The 26,324-nt window shown below is 38.8% G+C and overlaps 1 protein-coding gene across 2 annotated transcripts in view; it reads left to right on the top strand.

The window, feature by feature from the left end:
- UST (uronyl 2-sulfotransferase) overlaps window positions 1–26,324 on the top strand; it is a 167,406-nt gene that overhangs the window by 82,450 nt on the left and 58,632 nt on the right. For both annotated transcript variants that reach the window (XM_035538687.2, XM_035538688.2), the window contains exons 4-5: window positions 5,674–5,753; window positions 20,542–20,695. In XM_035538687.2, coding sequence (XP_035394580.1) covers window positions 5,674–5,753; window positions 20,542–20,695 — 234 coding nt within the window. The remainder of the gene's footprint in view (window positions 1–5,673; window positions 5,754–20,541; window positions 20,696–26,324) is intronic.

Genomic DNA, 26,324 nt, shown 5'->3' with positions numbered 1-26,324 from the left:
CCCCCTCTGCTGCCCCTGCTCAGCTTCGCTGAGTGACCAAGGGAAGGGGCAAAGCCCAGGGCTGTAGCTGCCACAGCATCCTTCTGTGCACAGCAAAATGGAGCCTGGGGAGTTTGCAGAATGGTCAGGTCAGGTCAGGGGTTAACTATCTTGTGTTATTTTTTCTGCGTTTTACTTTTTCTGCTTAACTGTTGGATATGTAGTAGGGGATTTCTATTGGTATGATTGTTTTTGTGTTTGGGGTTGTTTGGGTTTTGTTTTGATTATGTCCTTCATTGTGTTTCATTGCTAACTGGGAGATAAAAATCTAAAAACCTCAAAAGTATTAACAGCCACAGTCCTTCATCCTCATAATCTGCTGCATTTCTCTGGTAGGCAGAGAACATGTTAAACATGATAACAGATCCCATGTAAACAGATTTCCGTGCTTTGGTCCAACATGTCAAGATTCCAAAAAAGCCCAGACTGATTTGTGATGCAAGCAATATACTGACAGAGGATAAATAGGTGCATTATTTTTTTCACTCCAGAAGCTTTGGGTTACTGTTCAGTCAATGTGCAGGAACACAGATAGCGGTAGACATACTGTTACAGAGCTGATGATTTACTCTCTAGCATGCCCTGCTATAACATGAGTCTCTCTATTTTAATTTATGGCTTATTTACGTAGTTACAATAGGTTCATAATTTAATGAGTACTTCTGCTGAAAAGCACATTTGATCACCAGGTTACATGCCTGGAGACACTAACTGTTCTGTTGTTTAGGGTATTTTCAGTTGTCTTCCCATTTTTTATGAGTAAAATATGAAAAATAAATTACTTCTCCCACCTTTAATGTGGTACACACAAGAGGAAATTAAGAGAATGAATGGTCTCAGGCTTCAGGCATTGGAATGAGAGAAAAGAGGTCTGGGCTGGGCTGTAGGCTCCCCGCATAAGAAACTCGCTCGAGATGTTATTGCTCTCTCCCTTCTGTCATTTGTCTGTCCCGTGTTTGGTTAAAGCTCTGATCCAGCCAAGACTTTTCTGTAAATATTTAGCTTGCACAGTCTGCTATTGTTAAATAAAGTTAAGCAAGTAGGTGTTCTTAATGACTATGGAGATTGCATTTAACTGGAATCTGTATGCTCATTGCCTTTTCCAGTCTTCATCCTACTAAGAAATTTTCCCAAATTATGTCTGCCTGTCAGCAATTAGAAGTGTAGCCATTGAACATCCACGGGCATAAAGGAGTGGCTTCTGGAAGCAGATGAGTTAATTAGGTCCTTGCCATTTACTATAATATTTTCAATTAATAATTAGAAGCTTACAGCTACACAACTTACGCGTAGTATTCACGTATACAAAGTCAACCTAATTGCTCTGGCTTTAAAGTGACAGATGTATGGGTGCAACATGAATTCTTGCCCATCCGTGACTGCTCCAGTCCTAACTTCTTTTTTGCACTCAGAAGTAAGAATGAGTGTGCTTATAGATATGCAAATACTGACTACATATAGGAGTACCTGATAGTTTGTCCTCACATCATTTCCCTCTACTACCCATCCTTTGGACAGACAGCTGGCTTTATATATAATTCAAGTCTAACACATTAAAAATCCATTGCTAATTTTTCTTAAATTCTTTTGAAGGCAGAAAATTGGTCATAGCAGCTCAGAGAATTTAAGAAATTTTTGAAACAATTCCAAATCTCTGAGAGTTGAAAATGAAGATCTGTTCTCATTCCTGTGAGCTGTGAATTGTTTATGGAAATGAAGTAATACTGAGATGAAAGTGATACACCAAACGCCTGTAGATACTTGTGCCTCCTGGACACTACATGCCTTCATTAGAGACCGTAACCAGTATAAAAGAAGGTGAACAACTCAAAAGAGAGACAAATACTGAGAATTTTTTGTCCTATTTGCATCAATGTTAGTGGAAACCGTAGTGTCATCCACTTGGAAAATCAGTTGCGTCACCATTTTTATACATTTTGACCTCAGATTCTCTCCCAATGAAATGAATCAGCTTCAAAAAGTAGGAACATATTGGCTGTTCCCTAGATAAGATTATTATCTGATTATTTCTTTCTGTTCCCAGTGCGATTAACTATTACAAATCTCAAACGCAATGGGACTGCTCTCAGCAGGCCAGCATGTGGAGATAGATATTTATGGAAGGGGGAAAGAAGGTGTCCTATCTCACAAGGCTGAGCTGAGTTTTGGTACAGGAACAATGCTGTGGCTGGAGCAAAGCCATCGTCCACGTTTCTTTCCTTTTGGGGAGGGCCCCAAGCAGCCTCTCTCCAAGTCATTTCACTGTGCCATCTGCTGGATTGTTATTTACAATGCAGCAGCGACTGAAAAATACGCTGCTGATGCCGAGCCATGGTGACTTGATTCTTTCAGCATGGCCAGCTGAGATGCTACAACGATAGTGTAGGACAGTAGTCTGAGGGAAATTTTTTTTCCCTTGGAGTATTGCCTCTTGGTTTTCTTGCTCAGGTGGGCTTTAGGATTCAGAAATAGCTTGTGATTTACAGAGTTGCCTCTAATTGCAGATCTGGTCTTGTTTAAAGATCTCATTTAAAAGTCAGAAAATTGATTTTGGAGAAAAAATAGAATGAAAGTTCAAGCAAGGAGTCACAGTGGTAGAAAGACTATTCTTTGCAGTGAATTGCTGCTGAGGGGGATTGTGTTCTTCTGCTCGTGTAATTTATCTTTAAATTTCAAATATTTCTGTCAATGATAGCAAATGTCTCAGCACAGTTGATCATGCCACAGTGCTCCTTGCAGCTGCTCGCTTTGGTTTAGTATCCCTCCCGAACGTCTGCCGTGGGCCATGCAGTCTCACTCTCCTCGGCAGCACAGCACAGGCAGAGGATTGGGCTCACTTTTGCCCAGTGACTGAGCTGAAGTGCTCGGGCAGCACCATGGGCTCTGCTGGCAGATGTGAGTACGTGGGCCCAGGGTGCCACTGCCTGTCTCTGTCCACACACTCTTTGTGTCCTGGCATTTCCCTCTCCCTTAGATCTTCATTCAGCAGCATCAACTTTCTGGTGCAATTTAGTTAATTTCCAAAGCATTTGGTATCTTTGTAAGCACTGTTTCACTGAAAGAGCTAGAAATTAACTCTTGCAGGGGAGCTCAGGGTGACAGTGAGAAAGGTGGATGGCTCTTACAGTCCCATGTCCTAGCGGGCATGTGTGCCTTTCAGGCTTCCCCCAGATATTTTTGCAGCTTCCTTCCCCAAACATGGATGTGTTCTGGTTCCTCTCTCCCCCTGACAGCGTTTGCTAGCGTAATTGTAGTATCTGCTACTATACCAGGGAGTATCTGCTGCTGCTTGTATGTCTTCATCCCTTTTGAAATTTAGGGTGGTTTAAGACCGTCTCCTAGATGATCTGTACTTGTATCTATCTCCTTCCTGCATGGCCCATTCCATCCAAAGGTGCTCCATCCAAAGGTGCGATAGCCTGAGCTATCGTCCACTCCTCACTCTTACTCTATACCAGTTTTCTTGTAGAAAAGAAATCCTAGAGATCCTACTCTTCTGGGAGACATTGGAAGATTTTTTATTTGGTTTTGCATCATCTTAAAAGGAGAGCTGATTGCTTGGTATTCCTGAGCAGTGCATTTGGCTTGTTAAGCTGAAATCAGTTCAGCACAGTGGGATCAGAGAGAGAGAGGCCCATGGGAAATATGGTCACAATTTGCATGTGGCCATGAGCCATTACAGTTATTTATTTTTCCCTGCTGACATCTGTGTGTTGTTTCTGTTGAGCCTTACTTACCCTTTTGGCAGGGTTTTTTAAAGAATGTTTTTTGCTTGTTTGTTCATATGCACATTGTAGCTTTATCCACATCTGCTTACGAGTCCAGCTGAACATTAAGTGTCTAAGTATGAAGGTACTTCAAGTCAAAACAAAATTCTGTGTTTGCCTTAGAGTAAGTTCTCATAGCACAAGACATTGAGTTTGGTAGCAAGAGCTTAAAAAAAAAAGCCAGGCAACCAGATGCTGTGCAGCCATCTGCATGCATCTTTGCAGACTGCCTGTGCTCCTGATGCCAAAGTGCCTCTGCTGGTCCAGCAGCAGGCTGACACAAGCCTGACACATCACGTGAAGTGCAATAGGAAGCACTGTGGTACTGCACCATGAATCAATGTGGTCCTATAGCCAGTTGGCACCTGCCACGGGGGGAGGTGATGGACAAGGAAGGCTGGAGAGGTACTGTGTAATGCTGACACGTACCTCACTGCACACATTTATCTGTCATTAAAAAATAATTACTTTGTATGTTTATAATAGCTTTACATCTCCATATTTATGCCATAATGATGGTACCTCATTTATTCCAAGAAGGAATTACAGTGATGACTGTAGTGACATGAATAGAGGTTTTATCCCGTATGAATATTTTCCTTCTGACACTCATTCATGCAGATAGAATAACACCGGTAAAATACCAATACAGCAGAAAGCTTCGTACAGTTTTGAGAACTTCAATTCTCCTGTAACTTGGCTGGATAAAAATAAACACACAAAAAGAGAAACAAAGTGAGACATCTGATATCCAGCCCCTAGAGTCTCTCCTCTGTTTCTTTCTGGAAACAAGGTGGATGAATATAATTTTTTGACACAGAGAGTTACAAGTCCTAACTGGATGTCAGCTATTTGGGTTGCTAGAACAGCCCTTGTCTTCTCAGAGCATTAACAAAATGTACTTAATTATTTTGTGACCATTATTACGAAGTGTCCTGGGCTTTCTGTTGGGGCCGGGCAAGTTCTGCTCTTTAGGTTTCTGAATTTCTTGCTGATAGCAGTTTTATTGTGCTGGAGGAGCTGTGTAAAGATATGTTTGTCTAAACAGAGTCTAAAGATGACCAACTAAAGCTAAGTGGCCTCTTCCCTTCCTGCCTGATGGATGAACAGTTTGCTTCAGTGCTTGTTGTATGCATATACAAATGTTGAAGGCAGTGGAAAGTAGGGAAGAACGTATTTGTGTGTGTGCTTTTCCATTTGGTCCTAGGAAATAAATGGCTATACCTTGTCTTGTCTGAAAGATAGAGGAAGGTTGTGTGTCCTAGGAAAAAAAAAAAAAGGAGAATGAAAAATGGATGAGGAGCAACAAAATGTGATATGCAATGTAAAAACCATGGCAAAAAGTCCAAATATCAAAACTAAGAAATACAGAAAAAATTAATGATTGATCTCCCTTAGAGGCAGTTTAATATTTTTACAGTCTGGATATGATTTTCTGCCATGCTCTTATGGACGTTGGCTCAAGTCCTGTTTTCTGTTACATTTTCAGTTATTTTACATTTTGGCATTCTAGCTAGTGGATCCGGTGTCTTCAGAAGGCAGCTGCCACTTCCAACTTTCTGGTGCAGATTTAGACAGGATTTCAATTTTTCCTTTAGTTTAAGTCTTTCTCTAAATCGATATCCACTTTTGGAAGTACATAAGCTCTGTGAGAGCATGATGGTGTCTGCATCTTTAACCTATCTTGCTTAGGCATGAAACAGTGATAGTGCTATCTTGATAACAATGTTTGGGAGGGATAGTGGGAAAGGAGCTCCTGAGTAATGCTGACTTGAAAATTACATTACTCTATGTTGTTTAAGTTATATTTGTCTCCATAATGTGCCTTGACATAACATGGAAAATTTGATTTGTTAATTCTTTTCAGATGGAATTGATTAAAAACATAAGCACTGCTGAGCAGCCCTATTTATTCACTAGACATGTTCATTTCCTCAACTTCTCAAGGTAAGACATTTTTTCACTTAAAAGTATTTTTCACTGGTTTCTATTAGTTGTAATACATAGAACATTTTCCTTTCTTTTTCAAATAGAAACAATGAACTTTTTCTCCTTTCTGGTACTGGAAGTCACATTTCAGAGGGTTTTTTCCCTATTGTCTCTTTCCTACCGAGTAGTTATATATAGTATGTTTTTGAAAAGCCAGAAAGCTATTGCATGCTTTTGCCAAGATTACCTTGGTTTATAACATTTCCAGCCAACACACTCGAGGTGGTAACTTGGATCTTTAAGCTGTGCACTAGTGTTTTAAGAGTGGCAGCAGCATGTTGTGCCACAGTTGTGTGGCATCTCTGTATAATTAGATATTAATCTAAGAATGAAAGCTCAGCTAAGCTCATTAATTTTGTATCTGGAATGACTTTTATTTAACCAATTTAACCAATTTTATTTAACCAATTTAATTTTGTACTGATAAAATAGTCCCCATTCCACAGGATACAGAAGTATTTAGAAACCATGCAAATGAATTACGCTCCATATCATGGGAGTGCAGTCCCTTCTGGCATAAAAAGTAGCAGCTATTTAAATTACACAGTAAGACTCTAGAGAAATTTATAGCATAGAATGTGAAGAAAATTGAATTTGGATGAAACTTCTGAGGAACTTTTGGAACAGTGTGAATGAGTTATGCTAGTTAGCATTTAGCCAGGATACAGAGGTTAAAGCTGACTGCAGATGGTTATTGCCTAGGCTTTAAATTTCATTTAAAAATTATAATCAGGATGTATGCCATCTGTGCTACTAAGTTGGATTCCTGGTGTTAGATGAAAGAATTTCTGTGGAAGTGTGAATTTTCTAGTGCTTTGCAAGAGCTTGCCTAGCTTCCCAGTGTTTTGTTTATGCCATAATATTAGTGGATGTGCTTTGAATGTATGGCTTCAGGCATGGGTAGAGAATGTAGTAAGAAATGCTAAATTTTGGGAGGGGTTGGTGGTTTTGTTTGGTTGTTTTTTTTTTTTTTTTTTTTTAGAAAATACATTATTCCGAGCATTTGAAAGTTCACTTGCCTGTTACAGGCTATGGGCAATTTTCACTGCATGAAAACCTGAAGAGTAAAACAGAATTTTGGTCTTCCGTGTTCTCTGTTCTGATTCTATGACAGTTCCATTATTAATACATTATTTTTAAATTATAAAACTCATTAGAATAGAGCTTCACATCTTTGGTAAATGATCTTTTCTCCCAGCCAAAATGCAGGATCAAACAAGTAGCCTGCCTGAGGGTCAAAGGGAAGTTCTTGATTAAACTGATTTTTTCAGAGGTGGTACACAGCATTAGATACATGAGAAAAACATGAACACGGTTACCTCTTGCTCCTCCTATGATTACATTTCCTGTAAATACGGTACATCCTTGTCACATAGATAACATGTACCTTCTGCAGTGTTTCCATAAGATTAAATCCAGCTACACTTTTCTTAAATACAAATTTGTGAAAATATATAGAACTGTGTAAAATATGTTAAAATATTTGCAGCTTCCTTTTTAGCTGTTACTTGCAAACCAGGAAAATGTATTTTTCCTTTTCTTGAGAGAAAACTAGGTTTAACTGATAGCTGTCTAGTAGTGAAGAGGCTGATTAGTCTTGTAAGAGGGCTACCATTGAGGGGCATCAACATTGCTTGCTTTTGGTTTAGCATTTCCTAGTGTTTTCCAATAAATTAAACATTTGTGAGAGTTTCAGTCTTTAGTTTCAAAATACATTGTTGGTGTTCCATCTAATGGTGAAGCAGGATGTTGGGTATTTTTCTTTGTTCTTTAATTCTGTGATGTTATTTTTAGACTGTATTTCGTTAGGGAGCAGAGTGTCAAGTACCAATTTTGCAGAAGTTTCAAGAATGTGATTTAAATAGGCATTATAAATAGTACAGTATTGTGAAGGTGTTCTAGTTTTGCCTGTGCATTATTTTTTTTTCTTGTTGATTGAGGAGTGTTGGGTTTTTTTGGAACTATTCAGTTATGGTCCATCTGTAGCGGATAGCAAATTCCATTGCCTATGGAATTTGCTTCTTCCTGTTTGACCTAGCCTTTCTACCAGCTCAACATAAAAACTATGTAATACCCCAGAAACTAAAAAAAAAAAAACCAACAGTCTCAATGTATCAGTGTGGTGTTCCTTGACTGACAGCTCAAGACCTTACACAGCACCTCTTGGTGAGAAGCCAGCGCAGCGGGGAGTGGGGCTGAAGGTAGGAGACAACTTAGCTTAAAGGTAAAAGAAGCCCACTTTGGTGAAAATCATTGCTCCTTCACAAGGAAAGGGATGAGGCTTTCTTCAAGGTATTGTAGCAGAACCTTTACTGGAGATCACAAAGTTTTTTCCCAGGCAGCCATCCTGGATGTCAGTCCAGTGAACAAACTCACTTCACCTTTGGTGTTTTATACCTTTGAAACTAGGCTTTTGTTTGCAGGAAGGGATAGAGAATGCTTTATTCTCCTTCCACCTGTGTTTATCGAGCAGACAGGTGGGAGGTAAAGGCATGTTATCTTCACCACTCTTTCAGTAAGCTTCAAGGTCGCTGCACATCTTTGAGTGCTTTCAGGATCTGAAGACATTGCTGTAAGCAGTTCAGAGCATTGCATTGGCTACTAGAGAAGCAGATAAAACATAAGCAGAGGCCTGCAAAAAGGGAGTCTGCTTCGCCTCCAGTTAGTTATTGGTGCCTTGCAGCTTCCCAAACAGTAGTAGGAAAAATAAACTTGCTTTTGTTTAATGTCCCTGGTGTGAATAACAGCAATGACAGACCGTTTGGATTTTCCTCCTTTGCATCCTGCACCTGCTTATAAACCTGTCAGCACTTAAAGCTCTCTGAATATTCAGAAAAGCATTGTGGCATTTATTTATGCTCTTTAGTTTGTTTCCAACTGGAGAGGGAAAAAAAAAAAAAAAAAAAAGGCCTATATCACTTACATCTTCTTTCCAGAAAAAATCTCCTGTGGAAGTGAGCTAAGGTTTAGGTCACCGGTGAATTTGAGCACATGCATGTTTCAGAGGCACTGTTAGTTCTGTTGAATAAAGTTCTGAAAATTCGAAAATCCCATCCCAACCTGAATGCTTGCCAGGGACATTTTCCTCTCCTTTTGAACAACAATTTAAGAGTGTCTGCTGGTTCAGCTGCAGTCATGAATCTTCATTTACTTTCCTACATTCTTGTCTTTCTTTATTTCAGTGCTATCTTTTCTCAATCCAAAAGAGTGTAGAGAGGCAGACAAAAAGTTAAATCTGAACAGAACACATTAAAGCAAATCTTTATGTGAAGTTCTACTGACATAAATCTAATTGATTGCAGCTTTGAACAGAAGACAAAAAAAAATAAGTTTCTTGCTGTTTTCTGGTGAGGGAATTTCTGTGTAGCACTTGTCACAGACCAGTTAAGGAAAAACTTTATTCAGAGAGTTTCCCAGCTTGTGTTTCCAGTCTGCATTGTGTCTGTCCAGCTTTAGGAGACATCCCCGTGCCTCAGATGGGTGGCTGCCCCATCCGGTCCATTTCGGGACTATTTCTTTTGGGCAAAATGGTGCTGTTTATTGAATTCTCCTTTGCTTGTGATTCTTGAATGAGGCTTTTCATTAAGGATCATTGTCCTGCTCAGGTAATTTTAACTGACTTCTCCATGTCTGGCTTTCTTCTGATAACCATACTTTGAAATGTTGTTATCTGCAGAGGTAAATGAATGCTTTTTGGTTTCATACTGGCTGTTGCTTTTTATAAAAAATAAAAAAAGGAAGAAGAAAAAAAAAAAGGAAAAAAAATCTCATGTACCCAAGGAGGTTAAAAGTTGTCAGTAATAACCTGTGCTTAATCCCAAAATGCACATGGCAGAAGCACCCATCACCACTTACAAGGATCTCAAGAATTCCAAAGGTTTGCATCTGTGCATGGATGTCTGCCTGAAAAGGACAAGTGGCAGGATCAGGATGACAGCTGTCATTTAGCTTTGTCATATTACAATTCCTTTTCAGTATCAATACTGTGTCTACTTAAAAAGAACTGTGGGAACAATTCCATTATTAAAAATACTGTGGGTTTTGTGGCATCTTTCATAAGGTCTCTTACATGTCTCTTTCTGAATTGAATTTTCTACGTTAATATTGCTGTGCAAAGCTTCTGAAATGTTAATCAGAAGCAAATAAGAATGTATATGCTCAAAGTAGGTACAGACTTAGATGCTGCTGCTACATTTGCTGAGATGGCAGGTGTTATTAGTAGATGCAAGTAGCATAGTGTTAGACTGTAGAAGCTTTGAAAAACTGGAATAACTTGCAGAAACACAAAAAGCTATTTCATATTTCAAATTCACTGTGTGTTATCATAGATGCCCCTTGTCATCTATTTATTTAGCCTGAGAAAAATTAAGTGGGAAGAAGCTTCAAGTCTGTGGAAAAGCCCCGCTTGAACTCTTAGTAATCTTCTGATGAATTAAGTAACTATAACAGTCTTTGGGCAACCATTCAAGATCATTGGAGTGTGCTCCAAGTGTCACAGATTTCAGAGAAGCAGAAGAACATTTGCAGGAATGCAGATAGGGGCAGCAAGGCCAAGGCTTTGGTTCAGGATGAGTCAGGGATCGGGAGAGTTGCACAACTCCCAGTCTGGATGTGGTAAGGCAGCTTTCTTCCCTCCAACACCTAATCACAGTAGGTGTTTTTATATCTTCGGAACATGCACTTACAGCCCCCGGTTCAAGCAGAGCTGGAAGCCTGCCTGCTCCCTCCTGTCTCAGGGTAAATGAACATTACACAGGAATGTGTTAAAGTCTAAAGGCGTGCCTCTGTCAGTGACTGGTAAGTGATTTTTGCTTGCATAAAGGCTGGCTGGTTAGGTCAGGGTAAAGTCATAGGTGGGAGAAGCATTAAAAAGACCACCCAGAGAGAGAAACAGGCTTTTTCAGGTTTCACCAAAGCAATGAATTCTTTACTTACTGTAGGAGGAGTCATAGGCCACTAGAGAGTGATCTCCTTTAAAATGTCTTATGATGTGGTAAATAGATGCAAAGAGATGAAGCGTGAACTCAATTTAATCTCACGTTTTAATTAGCCCTTAAATTTCAGTATATCTTATTTGTCTGAGAAGCCAGAATGAATTAACGCCCAGCAGTAGGATGCGAGGAATCGGCCTTTCTGCACTGTTGGGCTGCTGCCCCGTTCTTCTCTTCAGCTGCAGCTGAATACCTGCGGTGTGTCTGCATTTGGTGTCTGTGTGCCTGTGCTTGACAGGAGGGGACAATGCGTTCCTTTTAGCACAATTTTCTGAATTCTAAAGTAAGGCTCATACAGCTGTTCCGCCTCTCTTTCCAGTTTCCCCCCACGCCTAATTCCTGAATAACTTCTGAACCCGTTGGCCAGTTTCAAATGCAATTTGTAAGGCCAGTAGAAAACCCAGAGACAACCACGTTGCTGCAGGTGCCTCCGTTGAAAGGAAAGCCAAGCAAGACGGAGCTGCCAGGCTTCTGCTGGGCAACAGCCAGTGGCCACCACCCTCTGCCCTGCTTGAACGCCAGCCCCAGCTCTGCTGTGTCTTTCCTGCTTGGTGCATGAGGGATGTGGGGGACAGGTTTGGAGGAGGAGAGAAAAATCTGTTAGGTCTTCTGCTCCTGAGGGTACTTGCCTTGAGTCCCTGGCATCAACATAAGAAATATTTCTGGTTTTCTGTTATTCATTAGTAAAGTTAATGTGCAAAGCCCTTGTTTTTCTTGAAAAAAAATCTTTTTTGTGGTAAACAGTCTGTATCAGCATTACTGATTTTTATGTTACTTTTTAAAACAGACACAGAGGCCAATACTAACTAATAAAAATCAGCCTGTTGTAGGGACAGACCCAGTCACATGCAGTAGTGCTGATGAGTTTGGACCCTTTGCTTCAACTCAGACCCGAGTTCTGAATTATGGGTACCAGTACATCACGTGCTATATGAAGCAGATATAGGCAGAGAGAGATTCAGTATGGATAAGTGCAAAACTGTGCTTGATTTCTGAATGTTATTCAGTTTTTGTTGTTGTTATTCTTTGCCAGTTGTGTTCCTTCTGATGCAGAAAATGACAGTTCAACACAACACTTTTACATTACAGCATTCCCCGTTCTTGGGCTCTGTAAAAATGTGTCCATAGCCAAGAAACAAAAAGGAGGTAACTCTTGGAAAAGTAACTTGCCTACACGTCATGCGAATCAGCTGCATGTTAGAAAGCAGGAGCACTCTGCATTGATTGGAAGCTTGGCTTTTGAAAGCCTTGCATGTTAGATTTTGATTGTTCGTAAGGGTTGTATGATACAATGATACGATTTAAAAATGATTCCCATTTTTAAAAAACAGGTCATCTTGCTTTGCCATGGCTTAACCTGCGCATGTGTCTCTGACCTGTCAATTTGGAAATATAATTCAAGTTTTAAATGTTTTATAGACTGCTAAGACGTCTGTAAAACAGCGGTGATTCTGTGATGCTGCTCTCTTTGACTTAAAACAGAGCCATGGAATATCTGTCATAACCCTCCCATTTATTAACAACTTGAGAATTCTTGTTTCTCCAAATTCTCCAGAGCAAGTAATACCACACAGAACGCAGATGTTTTGCAGAACATGCTTATTATGTGTTTTAACTGTCCTCAGCTAGCTTTTGAGAAAAGTGTTCAGGGCAAATGTGTGGAGCTGGCCTAAGAAGATGCTGAATGTCCATGCCCCTTCAAATACAAGCTATAGTATACTCTGCATGAAATGCAGTAGATCGGTCAGCTTGCACTCATTTTGTACAGTTCAGTGGTAGGAAGGATTGGGCTTTTGAAATACCTCCTTGAAATGACATCTTGAAACAATGATTGCAGCCTAAGTTTATGTACTAAAGTAGTTTCATTTTGTGGATTTTTTCTCCTTTAAAAAAAAGAGAATGTCATTAAAAATATGCTAAGAAAAAAAATTATTAACCTTTGGGTAAGCCCTTAAAAGCAGAGAAATGTCAGCTAAACCTATGCGCCCGGCTTTAACACTATGTCTTTATGTGTGTTCATTATAATCTATATTTTTTGCTAACACATCATGAAACACTTTCTACCATCATGTGAGGTCCGCCTTGTAAAGTACACATTTCATGAATGGCCACATGGTGCTGTAATCCCTCCTACATCTTTTTTTCTTTTTTTATACTAAATTTTTTTTAATGATGTGACAGTGTAATGATGTTTTTTAACTGTGACTTGATGGAAGGCTAAGCACAAATCTAATGTGGAGTTTGACCTTTGTATGATCTAAGAGTTTGGGGGTTTTGTGGTTTTTTTTTGTTGTTGTTTGAAAACATTGCTCTGTAGCGAGTTTTTTCACAGTTTTTTAGATTATCTTATTTAAAATTTATTTCCATAGATTTCCCATGTTCTTCACATAGTAGACTTTTCAGCTTTCATTTAGCAGGTAATACAATATTCAATGAATAGAAATCATTACTTGAAATTTAGTTACTGTGGACTGAAGGCCAGTGGGATTAGGCAAAATGCTTAAATTATCCTTTTTTACTGTTGTTTTGGTTTCTGTGCTCATATTTGCACTGTAGATTATATTACCAATTTTGGAGTACATTAACTTGAGAAAGATGCTCAATCAGAAAGAGCCCAAAAGCAAGTAAAGGAAAAGATCAGAGAGAACAAAGTGACCTGTGACAAAAGATTGAAAGGGCAGACAAAGAAACGAGAGAGAAGACTGGGAAAGAGGGGACTGTGATAAGATAAAGGAAATATACTGTTCTTTGAAAGTAATGATATCAGAAGTGGTGGTCTTAAATTGCATCAGCAGTGTTCTAGATTAGGAATCTGAGAGAATGCTTGAACAAAGACAACAGCAAAGTAACGAAATGCAATATACTCATGGATGTTGGAGTTGGTAGTGAACACTGCATAGCTGATTCTGCCTTGGGGCAAAAAGTTGGATTGCGGCAATCAAGTCATTTCTGTAGTCTTTCTTACCCTTGTGCAACGCATTATACAGACTATTTAGTTTTGAACTACAGCATATCCTTTAGGACAAAAATTTAAGCCTTGATTCAAAATTACCTATGATGGAGAATCCGCTATCCTTGGTAAATTCTCCTAATATTGAATTGTCCTGTAATTCTGAATTTTGAGTTGTTTTTCCTCATAATTGTTTCTGAGAAAGCCAATTGACTCCTTTTTATTGGATCTCAGAATCCATTTGCCTGCTACGTGAAGACTCCTTTTATCTAATTTTTCTCCTATGCTATCTTTCATGTGTAAGTTCTTATGCTGTCATAAAATCACCTCCCAGCCTTCTCAGGTGTTTTTATTTTCCTTTTTGTTCTCTTTTCAAGGTGAAGGCTCTGCCCTTCTTGACATTTTTCTCATTGCAATGTATTTTTTCATCATCGTGACTCTGCTCTGAACTTTGTGCATGCTTTGCTTGAAAAGGACTCAGAGCTCGGTCAGTGGTCGTGTCGATGCAGTGTCAGGTCTTTGCTCCTCTCTGCTCTTGCATCGTGGAAGACGGGAAACCAGGATCATTTTGGGCTAGAAAATCTCACGCTGCTGATAATTTGTGCAGGCATGCAGGTCCTTACCAGAATTGCTCCTTTCCTGTGAGTGTTCTCTGCTCTTGGTTCTAGGCACTTTGTTTTTGTTTTTTCTGTCCAACAATGCGTGTGTGCTTACATCTTGCTTGCGCTGTGGCTTGCTCAAGTGGCTCTGTATCATCAAACCACTCCATTTATTGTTCTCACCTCTTGCTACTTCATTATCTGAAACTGTTATCAGTGGTTTTCTGCTTTTCTCCTGAACCACAGATAATGATATTAGACAGTATAGATTCAAATACTCAAACATAATAGTATCCACAGATCCTTCTATTCGATGGCGATTGCCTAGAATTTCACTTTTGGGACATGGCGGCCATTTTTTCAGTTGTTGTTTTCAATCATGTTACATTGATTTTTATATTCTGTGCATTGTCACACAACATGTACTACTACCAAGTTACAGGGTGTGATGAGAGGTGACTTTTCATTACACCCAGTTTACTGTATTTGAATTTCCATATGGCACTCAGCATTGTCTTCAGTTGCTCTGTGACAGCCATTTCCACAAAACAGCTGGAGTCCCCATTAACAACCCTGATAAAAGCATGCAGACAGGAAGCTGCATATGCAATACCGAGTGCGTTGTAACTTCTGACCCTTGCCTACATCCTCTGCATGATAGCCTTCCTAAGAAGTCGGGTCATAAGATTTATGTAAATAACCATCTCAGCCAAATCTGTGCTCCCGGTCAGTTTTGAAGATGCATCTTTTCTGCATACCACATTGGTTGATTTAATACTTCCTAAAGTGTTGTATCAGCTGTGCTACTATTAATGGGGATTTGTCATAATAATTTGTAATTATTTTTTCCATTCCTCTATATAATGTGCAACATTTGCTTTTGATGGAACATCTCCAAATTGTAGCAAAATGTTAACTAGAGGTCTAGAGAGTTCCTGAGCCTGACCTTTTGAAAGCTTTGAATGCAAAGTATCTGGAATTAAGTGATTTTAAATCATGCAGAGTTTGACTTTAGCTGCTATTAGTGTTGTGTGGATAATTAGTGTTTTCACTCTTGCTTCCAGCTGTTCATAAACAAAACCACAAATAGTAGTTCCTTCTCAAGTATTCCCTCTACTTGAGCTGGGGATGCTACATAGACATGGGCAGGAGTTGTATCAGTGTTGGTGCTGTTCATTATCAATTTATATTTCAAACTACTTTGATATCCTTAGTGTAAGGAAAGGCATAGATACAGATAATTTTCAGTATGTTTGCCATGCATGAATGTAAAAGGCTGGCAGAAATACAGCATAAAATATTTTGGGAGATCTACAGTGGTGTAATCTGCCAGTCTAAGGCAGTTTACTAAGCAATTCCTTCGGTATTTTTTTTTATGATGACATTACCCAGACAAGTCACTCAGAAGCTGAAATTTCTACTATTGATGTCACGGCTCCAGAAGGGGTAGTTTCTGAGAGCAGTGTTGCCAGTTTTCACCATTTTACTGTTAACCTTGAACCACTGGGCACTTCGGATCACACCTCCCATTCGAGGCCAGCCCAGCCAAGAATGCAGTCTTGAAATTAAAAGAATTATCTCAGCACACTTTTTCTTTTTTTCCTCCTAATTCCAAAGAAAAGCTTGAAAGCATGGCCACAGCACAGGGTAAAGGCACAAAAGCAAGAAGATAAACTCCTTGAGTTTGGAGTCTGGCGGTACAATGCAGCACCACACAGGCAATCCCTCAGCCTGCTCCTCTGGGATTTGTTGCAAAAAAGGTGGCAGCTCGTCCTTGAGGAGAGTCAGTGGAGCAACCCAGACTTGCCTGATGCCTCATGTACAGAATGGGGTTGCTTCGCCAGAAGTGTTTGTTAATAAGAGAGATTACAGTGACTTCATTTCTAATTCTTCAAATAAGATACCGTTTTCGAAAGACAGAATTTGATATGACTGCATCTATTTAAGTCCTGAAAAGCTGGAAGTTGTACGTTGGGGTTTTTACATGATCTCTCCTTGAATCTGTGCTGCAGACCAGGTAATGGAGCTGTAAGAACAATTAATCTGTAAAGCTTCCTGGGCAATTATGCTCTCAGCATGGTTGTATGAAGCTGCAAAAGGAAATTGGGCTTCCTTTCTGAGGACGCAATATACCTATCCATGTTAATCTGACTGTCAGTTCTTCTTTGTTTCCATTATATTTAACTTACAGCAACTAATTCATTTGTTTAAGAGGACATTCTTCACATTAAAAGAGTAACAGGCAGCCGATGTTCTTATAGAGAAAAGGTTGGGAATCTTGATTTCCTCTAGGAACGTGCTCTGCCTATAGGGATGAAGAAGCCTGCTTCTGCTTGTGCAAAGAGTTCTGTGCTGAGCAGAACTGCAGCAGCCTCCTGAAGTGAAGTGACAGGACTGCATTCATATTTAACCTTCCTTTAAAAAGGAGCTTAAATGAAGAATTACAGGAGCTGAGATATCCTCCATTTTACAGCAAAACAAATTGCTTTGGTTGAATTTCTCGAAATCTTTTACTGCTTTTTTCTTCCTGACTTAGATGGGGCTTGCTAACTGTTTTGGGCAAAGGTTTTGCTCATGTAAATAATAAAATCAGAATTCATCAGAGAAGTTTTTTCTATGACAGAGTTGCAACATCTGGCATATTTCTCAGCCTTTTGTTTCCTTTTTTTTTTTTTTTTTTTTTAAAAAAAGGGATGGGGAAATGCTACAAATGAATCTAAGTATCATTGATTGAAGCCTGCAAATATGCTAGTTATTTTGATGAGGAATCTGAAAATACAGCTGTCACAACAGAGTAATTAAAATTAATGCGATGTAATTGTATATGCTAAATAAATCAGAAGCTAAGTGCAGAAAGAGCATTGCGGAGGACCAGTATGTACATTTTCAGCTCTCCGTTGGAGAGGTTGTGTCCTGTTGTACTCAACCCAATTATGGCAATGTGCTGCTGGGCGTGAGAAGGATCCAGTATATTTACCAGGCAGGATCCAAATGTGATTCCTCTTATAGAATACAAGCCTTCTGCTCAGGCCTGGAAGAGCATAATTGGGTTTCTTTCTGAATCCTTCACAACAGATATTTGGATATACATAAGATGATATGATGTATAATGAGAGCACTGTATGTTGTTATTGTTTGCAAGACCATTTTCAAGTGGGTGTTATTACGTTGAAAAGTTGTATTTGGGAGAGCTAAGTAATATTTAATATGATGACTGATAGATATCTAAAAATGGGCAGAATGTACTTGAACAAATGGAGCATTGATTTTCCTTTTTTTTTTATCTAAACAGCCTAAGGTTATTGATTTTTAACCATTAGGATTTTTTTATGCCCTGCAACTGCTGCTTAGCTTCCATCAGAGTCCCAGTACAGTCCGTACAAACAAATGGTTGGAATTTGAAGTATTATAAACCATGCTTAAAAAATGCAGATTTGAATAAGAGCCAGAACAGATTTAAGTTTTCCAAAAATTCCCTGCTTGCTGCCTGACAGAGCAACTGCAGCTGGGTGTATACCAGGCCGGTTAAAGTGTGCAGGAAGTCAGAAATTTGAGCTGTGTGGTGTTTTGGGAGTCCACAGTCTCCATTTCCAAAATGAGAAGTTCCTCTGCAGTTCTTTGTGAAAGAGTGACTTCCCATCCCAGCTGTCCTCTAGGGACAGACAAGCCTCTTCTCTCAGAGCTGTTGGTACTGAGTTTACAATTCACGCGTTCAGGGACACGACCTTACCAGAAAAAGAGCAGGCTTTAATGCTTTGGGTGGTTAGTTATGCAATCTGACCACTCCTTTTACTTCAGAAAAGACAATCATTATTTGTTGAATATTGTATCTAGACAAATAATAACTGCCTGGTTTTGCTTTTTTTCCTCTGCTGAGGGGCGTTTAGGCTTAGCATCTTCAACAAACCCCTGGCTGGATACCCCTGCTCTTTTGCTTCTCTGACTCTTGTAATCTTTCTCTCTCTGTCTTAAGACAACTTGCTGCTGCTGTCATCTGTTCTTGCTGTTTTCATTGCTTCCCCTTTTCTTTACTATTCTCCTCTCGCATCTGTCTTTAGATTACTGTCAATCTGCATCAAGCAGCAGGAAAATAATATGTTTGGTAATTTAGGTGCAACCTAATCTTGCCAGCAATTTCACTTGCAAAAGTAGTTTTCATGGCTACCAACCACGGCATTCACCTACCTTTTTCTATTTAAATGTATATTGTCAAAGGTTTATGTCTTTAATTTTCTATGGTAATTGCAGGAATGTCTGTTTTTTATGTAAGTTTTATTTCTGCATAAAGGCAAAGACAGCAGCAAAAACAATCTCAGAGAAGAATTCAGGATGCTTCCATTACAGACATATGTCCAAATTGGGCTATGTGCTAATCAGGAAGCAAGGAGCATCTGCCTTCTTAATTGGATTGTTTCAAAGTTTTCTGCTGTCTGTGCATCTACAAATTATGAGAGTGATCCTGCAACATTAAGGTCAATGAGATTACTGATATGCATAAATAAATAATTATCTAATTACTGGTATACATAAATAGATATGCATAAATAATAAGTTATAAATATACACAAACCTTTGCAGGCTGTGTTTACTGGTCCGGGGAATCATGCAGAATAAAAATAAAGTTGAAACTGTGGGATTTTTCTCGTCTCTTACTATAATTCATATTTTTAAACAATTTTGCTGTGTCTTTAATATTTATGAGGAGCCCTGATCTTTTAGTATATATATTCAATTATTTATCTGTCTCAAAAAATGAAGAAAACCTGAGAGTTGTGGGTTTTTTTTCATCTAAATGGTGTCTTCTGTTTTCTCTCTTCTAATCTAATATTTCACATTTTAAAATAAAGAAATACAACCTGTGGCTTAGAAAATCATCTGAACAGCATTTAAATACTTAAATATGGCTATGTCCTTCACCTCCCCAAAATAAAATATGAGCTAGTGCCTAGCTAAAGATTGTTCTCCTATAGTGGGAAAACACTGTGGAGAAACATAATGCATGCTCTTAGATCAGGAAAATTTCAAGTTGAATTTATCCTAGGAATAACTCTATCCAAATAAGTTTTACTTTGCTCTGTCTCACATCATTTGCAGTCCATAAGTCTGTTGCAGAGCATCAATGTTCATCCTTCTGTTTTGACCAGGGAAGAATATAAGCACCTTTCCTCTTTTCTTCCCCTGGGTTGGCAATTAGCCCTATTCTGCTAGTGATATGTGTTGTTGTAAAATAAGCAGTCAATATTTTAACACTCTGAAAATACATTAAAATCACATGCCTTATCTTCTCAAGCTCTCTTTTTCCTTCCCTTTCTCCTTTTGTATCCCATATATTAAACTGAACGTGTTTGTCTTAACTACCAGGAGGAGGCAGGTACTCTAAACTGCAGGTATCTTTGCTGTCTTTTGCTTTTGAACAGACCCTGGTCACAGATGATTTTACCCCTTCCTTTTCCTTGGACTTGTGTGTACTTGAAATTAATACTTCTTTTTTTTTTTTTTTTTTTGAAGCAGGATTTTTCATATTGACTTTTTTTTTTTTCTTCCATGAAATGCAGTACGAGTGCAAGGCGCTATATAACCACTAAATAACCTCAAATCCAGCAGGTGGGGCAGGTTTGGGGATGAGAGGAGGAATACCTGCGCAAGTTACAGCAAATAAATAGATGGAAATACCATGCATATCTGTCAGTTCATCCAAAAGAAGCCTTTTGAAATACACTTGAATGTTGCAAAATCCTTAGCACGTTCCCACTCCTACTGTACAGATGAAGGTGATGCAAAGCTGCCCTATGGCAGTTAGTGTCAGGCACTGCCTGCTCTGACATGACTTTCCAGACGGGAAGCAAGTGTTTAGAAAAAGAAATGTTCATCCTTGGATTCAGCTGCAAAGGTTCTTCATCTGAAAATTGTGAGGAGAAAATGGAGAAGGGTAATCCATTGACACAGTGGAAAAAAATGGTCTTAAGCTAAAATGTTCATAGTCCACATACAGCTTAATGTGATATCATATTTACCTTTAGCCCTAAAGAAATCTCATGTGCTTTTACAGAGTTTTGTAACTAGTCATAAGCATCTCAGCTTTACTTCTAGCCTTGTAAATGCTGTGAACTCTGTAGAGAATAGTTTGAAAGCATTCAGGGGAAAGACAGATACATTTGCCTATCTGAAACCTTCTGGTAAGATTCACCCATTTTTCTTCCCACCAGGTTTGGAGGAGACCAGCCAGTGTACATCAATATTATTAGAGATCCTGTCAATCGATTTTTATCCAATTATTTTTTTCGACGCTTTGGAGACTGGAGAGGAGAACAGAATCACATGATCCGTACCCCAAGCATGAGGCAGGAGGAAAGATATCTGGTATGTTTAAACAAAGGCTCCGATTATTGATTTCCCTGCGTAGATACATAATGCTGATGTTCAAACTGGGTGCTTGAAAAGTGGGAGACATGACTTCATCTTTCTTGGTCCTTAGTTTGGCCATCTTTAATGTGAAGACTGTTGCTGATGAATTCAGTTATCCTGTTTGATCCTGTATAAGCTGGCAGCAAGTCCCAAATGCCATTGAATTTCAGTCCTCTCAGTGAGCTGGATCTGGACCGTACAGTAGTTAGATGTAATAATTCTGCCAATAGTTATCATTGGGAATATTCAGATAAATTTCTAGGCTGAAGCTGTGGCTGTAACTATGAAGCCTCACTAGAGGAAAATTGGGAAAAGGAGCAATTCAGTGCACCCAAGTCTGATATTTTTACTGGTGAGTTGTGCAGTTTCTTCACACCAGGGCTCTCATCTCATTTCTAGGTTTGACTTTGTATTCTCTTTTGGATTAAGAAGATGGTAATAATGCTTGACAAGCTGCTGTTCATAACATCAGTTTTTATTTTGCACAACTGCTGAACTATCATAATGCCCATAAACCTTTGTCACAGATGAGGATCCCATGTCAGTAGGTGTACAAATGCTGAGTGAGGAACATGGAAGTAGGGGGTGCTGGTTCACTTAATGCCTGATAACTGATCTCTTTGCATGCTCACCACCACCTACCTAAGAAGGCAAAAAGGTGGAATTAAATATTAACTTCTCTATAATGGAGATCCAGTTTGGTTGGACTCAGCTTTCAGCCACACATGATCCTGCAGAGAGGATTCAGTGACACAACTGTGACAGGACAGCGTGATGTTCTCCTATGAGATGTTACAAGCCAGATATGCTGAAACGTACAGATCTACTTCCTCTTGTGTTTGTATGGGTTTAAAAGCTAAGAGAAAAAAAATCACCTCTTATTTTCATTTGTGTTGGGGTATTCTTTAGGAAGTTATATTTAATTATTTATATGCATGTACACATATGTACACATACACAAATCGTTAAAAAGGCTACAAACAAAGGAAATATTAAGTGGCCATCTGTTGAGGACATTAGTCATTTTGTTGAAAAGGCTGTTTGTCATTCTGAGACTCTGATCATAACCTTCATCAAAAATATATTTTTTTTTTGCTTTGATCTCCAACTCATTGTTAGAAGCCTGGAAATGTTTTTTGGCATCTGACCTCCACCTCTCCTTGGCAAAGTTTGATTGTCAGTCACACTGCTCAAAGAGGGTGGTTGGTCCTGTCAGAGTAACATATAGGCCACCTGCCAGTGAAATTAATTTTAATGAAAGCCACTCATTCTGAATGTTAAGCATTTTTAAGACTTCTGCTATTCAACGAAGTAATGTATTATGTGACTGCATTTTAATCTTTTCCTCGGTGCTGCAAAAGAATCTGCTGGCATGCGTTTTAAAACTCAGGTAATGGATTTTGTGGTATAGTAGCTTCAGAAGCCTGCTAAATCAATTGCCTGGTCTAGCTGTGAAGAAACTAAGCAGTTGGTTTTACCTCTGTGCGTGTGAGCCAGTGCAGCACTTTAGCGCACAAGCGATGGCTGTCGTGATTGCTGTCCTTGTACCTCTCACAGGTTTTCCCTAATATTTGCCTTTTTATTTTACTGAAAATTCACCATAAAGTATTGCTTTTTTGCAACTATCTGAATGATAAGCTTGAAGTTAAGAGATCTCAATTTCAAATGCTTAATGATAACACTAACATATTAAATAATTTCTATATTGATGACAGAATTAAACCTAAATCATTTGGGATGAGGTGTGCCTGACTGTGAGCAGATACTTGGAAAGCACAGGGAGGATACAAGAAGATTTTACTTTACTTCTTTCATTGTGCCTCAGATCAAAAGCTAGGAAAGTATAAAACTGCTGGTTGTTACAGAAGGTTGTGCTCTTTGCTGAAGATCCTGAAAAGCCTTGTGCTGGTAGCAGTTAGTTACAAAATGGACTGGAGAATCTGTAAATGTCTAAGGCCAAGTAACTCCTCTGTTTTACCAGAGCCAGGTTTACATGAGGAAAGGCGTTCAACCTTTGAAACTGGGATATTCAAGGGCTAATTGCTTTTTTCTTTTAGCACTGATGTTCCTGGCTTTGCTTCTCTTGGAAAGTGTTTTGGCCACCCTGGCATCATGGCCAATGACTATGAGCACTGCCCTTCCCTCTTGAAAAGCTGAGAGCATGCATTTTGTCTCAGAAACTTCAATGTGAAAGTGTGGGAGCTCAACACCTCTAAAGTGGGCTCTTAAATAAGGGAAGGAAAACATTTTAAAATCAGGTTTTGTAAAGTTCTGTACCCAGTGAACTCCTGCTGTGCCATCAGGTTGTGATATCCTTAATGGAGGCATTCCCTCCCCTTAGATCTGACCCATAAGGAAAAAAAAAACGGGGGGTAGGGGGCTAGATAAAAAAACTTGAAGTCTTTTTGTTTCTTGGGTGCTCTTTTTTTAACTGTGAAAATCCTAACTGCTGACATTGCAAAGACGAGAAAAAAAAAAAAGACAAATTTCTACTGTTCACTGATCATTTGAAACCTTCTCTGAATAGAGCTTCAGGCTTTGACTCCCCTCCAGAGAAAACAACTATTCATTCAGGAGTCAGATAAATTGTTTTAAATGTTTCGGCAAATGTCTGTGTTTACCAAAATTTAATTCAAAGCCAAGATAGGAAACAAGTCCTTTATTCACAAGCCAGATACGGTGGAGGCAGCTGCTGCAATGTGAGACTTCCCATCCAGATTAGCCAGCTCCTTGCCCTGACCTGGCACTTTCTCAGCTGGAGTGAGTTACTGTCAGTCACCTAAACAGATCACTTCCAAGCTATCCCAAAATAAACAGTGACAACACTTCAGTGTGGAATACTGCAGAGAGGGTGCTGGTCTGAAATCGTAGCAAACACTTCAGGTAAACTCTCAGGCATGTTCATGGGAGAGTTGCCCTATCCTATGTTCCTGTAAGATGGGATAAATTCTGATAATGAATTCAAATTCATTGTAGTGGATGTGCTTCAGATTGAACTAGAATAAATACACTTCAATAAACCAAGTAATCCCTTGTCAGTACAGCTGTGATCACTGCTTGTACCCAGCAAGAGAAGACTAGGCACCAGATGATATAGCTTAGGGCCTGAAAGTGCAGAAGGTAAGAAGCTCCCCTGACAGCGTGACTGCCGTAAATGTTTGAAAGCTTTGTATTAAAATTGTCCTTTCCAAAAAGCCTATTGATGATTGTCTGGCACACAACTGCAGTGTGAAACATCAAAAGCAAAAGATATGCATGGCTTTCTCATCTTCCTTTAATGCATTCTAAAACTTTGATGTAGAACTGCCAAGCCTGAATAAAGGTGTGAAGCAGTGTGAGCTGTGCCCTGTTGATTGAGTTGCAGAAAATCTGGCTCTGTGTGCTTCTGATCTCTTTTAATTCCGGGGTTGTTAGTAGCATGGCTTCTAACTCAAGACCTAAATATCTTTCAGCTAATTTGCCAGGAAAGATTTTGTGTAAAGAGAGAGAGAGATTAGTAAATTAAGAACCTACATATAGGATGTTTCAGATTTTCATTATAATTAGTGGTTAAGTTTGCAGCGTATCTCTACCAGGCTCAGCATAGTCTTTCAACATCTCAGGAAAATAAATAGGAATTTCTCGTCTAAAAAAATAATATTTGAACATATTCAGCTTTAAGTATGTTAAAGATTACTAATGCAAATAATTCTGTAAATTTGCATCTGTCTTTCCGTCTTTTTGTCTTTTCAGTTAAATTTGTAAAAAGTACATTAGGATCACTGCAAAGGAACAAAGTAAAATTCAAAGGATTTTAAGAAACTTTTAAGTCATATTTATTATAATAACGTAGACATCTCCTCTGAAAAAAATTGTCTTTTATTACTAAATTTTTAAAGCGGCCTGTTGATTTTTAGGTTATTTCATAAATTTTAAATAAAATTCTAAAAAATGCTGAACAGTTAAACTCCATAGAACATTTTTTGTATTTCTGAATTTAAGGAATTTGCTTTTATAACTACAGTGTTTTTCATGAACACGAAAATATTAACTAAATAAGTTCAGGAATTTTGTCACTTATGTCCCCAAATTTCTATTGAGAGTGGAAAATGCTGTTTTACCAAATTGTATTGGCCACCAGGAGAGGTCATGGTGCTGAACCTGTGGCTCTCCCTTCCTTCTGCCATTCTCCTGCGTGTTTCTGTTTAAAAAGGAGTGGGAGAGTTGCCTGCCTGCAGCTTGGGCACATTTTTATATGGGATTTTTCTGCTGAGGATCTCACAAATGGCAAGATGTTAATTAAACCACAGACTTTTTGGAGGGTCTGGTGAACTTAGTATCATTTGGATTTAAAAACTGAGGCATGCAGAGGTTAAAATGATTTTTTTATGTCTATGCAATGCATACCAGGTATTAGGGATTTCTTATTCTTCTTTTTTTCTTTTTTTTAAAGTACCATTTTCAGTTACTGGGTTCATATCTTTAGTTGAGAGACCAATATTTTACACACCCTCAGTGTTTTCCCTTCTTCCCAAACATACAGTAGTCATTTTGCTCCCCGTGCCATATATCGGTGCTGAGATGACTTGAAGTGGTCATTTGCGGCCCTGCAGCGTGTCCTGAGCTGCAGGGCAGCCTTGCAGCTGTACCCCTGGCCAGAGGATCACACAGTAGCATCAATCACTGCGGCTGCCGGGACAGCAACGCTGAAGCGCAGCCACCTGTCAGCTGACCCAATTAGAACAGTTTGCTGCTTCTTCCTTCTAATGAGTGCTTTTAATAGTCTCCAGCTGTTCTCTTTTGCTGTATTAACTCTTCACAGTGTTTTTTTTCTCGTGTTTTTGTAACTCTTCACCTGCTGTGTATGTTCCAAAGAACCGAGCCAACCATCCTGCCCTCAGATTCTCCCCATTTTGTATTAATAATATATTGGACCTTGAAGTTAAGGATAATTCAGACTCAGTTGGAGGAGAGACTGATTAAACACCTTATAAAGTAACATTAAAGGAAATGTTTTCATGGCTGACATTTACTTTTCAGTGACTTTAATTTACAAAGCAATATTTTTTAATGTTCCCCTGTGGATTTGCATTCCTAATGTTGCAACATTATGCAATTACATGAGAGTGAGAAAATGGGTCTTACTAATCTGTTTTCATTTACTGATCTGAGTCAGTTGCATAGGGTAAATAAGCAACATATCATGGTTTAACATTGCAGCTCTAAAATCTTTTATGCGATTCATAATAGATATATTAATAGCAAATATACAAAGATACAGATTTTATTAATATTGCTCTTTTATTTTAATTATATCATTCTATATTGCATTCCTTTTCATGGAGGCAGGATACAGGATAACCACAATATTTGCTTCAGAATTTCAAAACATGAGGTATTTTTTCATGCAATGTTCTACTGGTCAATTATATGTGACTGAAAAATTCTGGCTGTTGGAAACGTTAAGAAACTACATGAGAAATCTGAGGCCTTAACATAACAGAGTCTTAGCACCAGCAATAAACTGTACATGGTATTAAAGCATTTGTGTATATAATACTTTATGTTCTTATATTTAAGGACATAGCTTTATTAATCCCGGTTG

The sequence above is a fragment of the Cygnus atratus genome, chromosome 3 (assembly GCF_013377495.2).
Source record: "Cygnus atratus isolate AKBS03 ecotype Queensland, Australia chromosome 3, CAtr_DNAZoo_HiC_assembly, whole genome shotgun sequence".
Classification (NCBI taxonomy): domain Eukaryota; kingdom Metazoa; phylum Chordata; class Aves; order Anseriformes; family Anatidae; genus Cygnus; species Cygnus atratus.
This window is presented reverse-complemented; position numbering and strand designations above follow the sequence as displayed.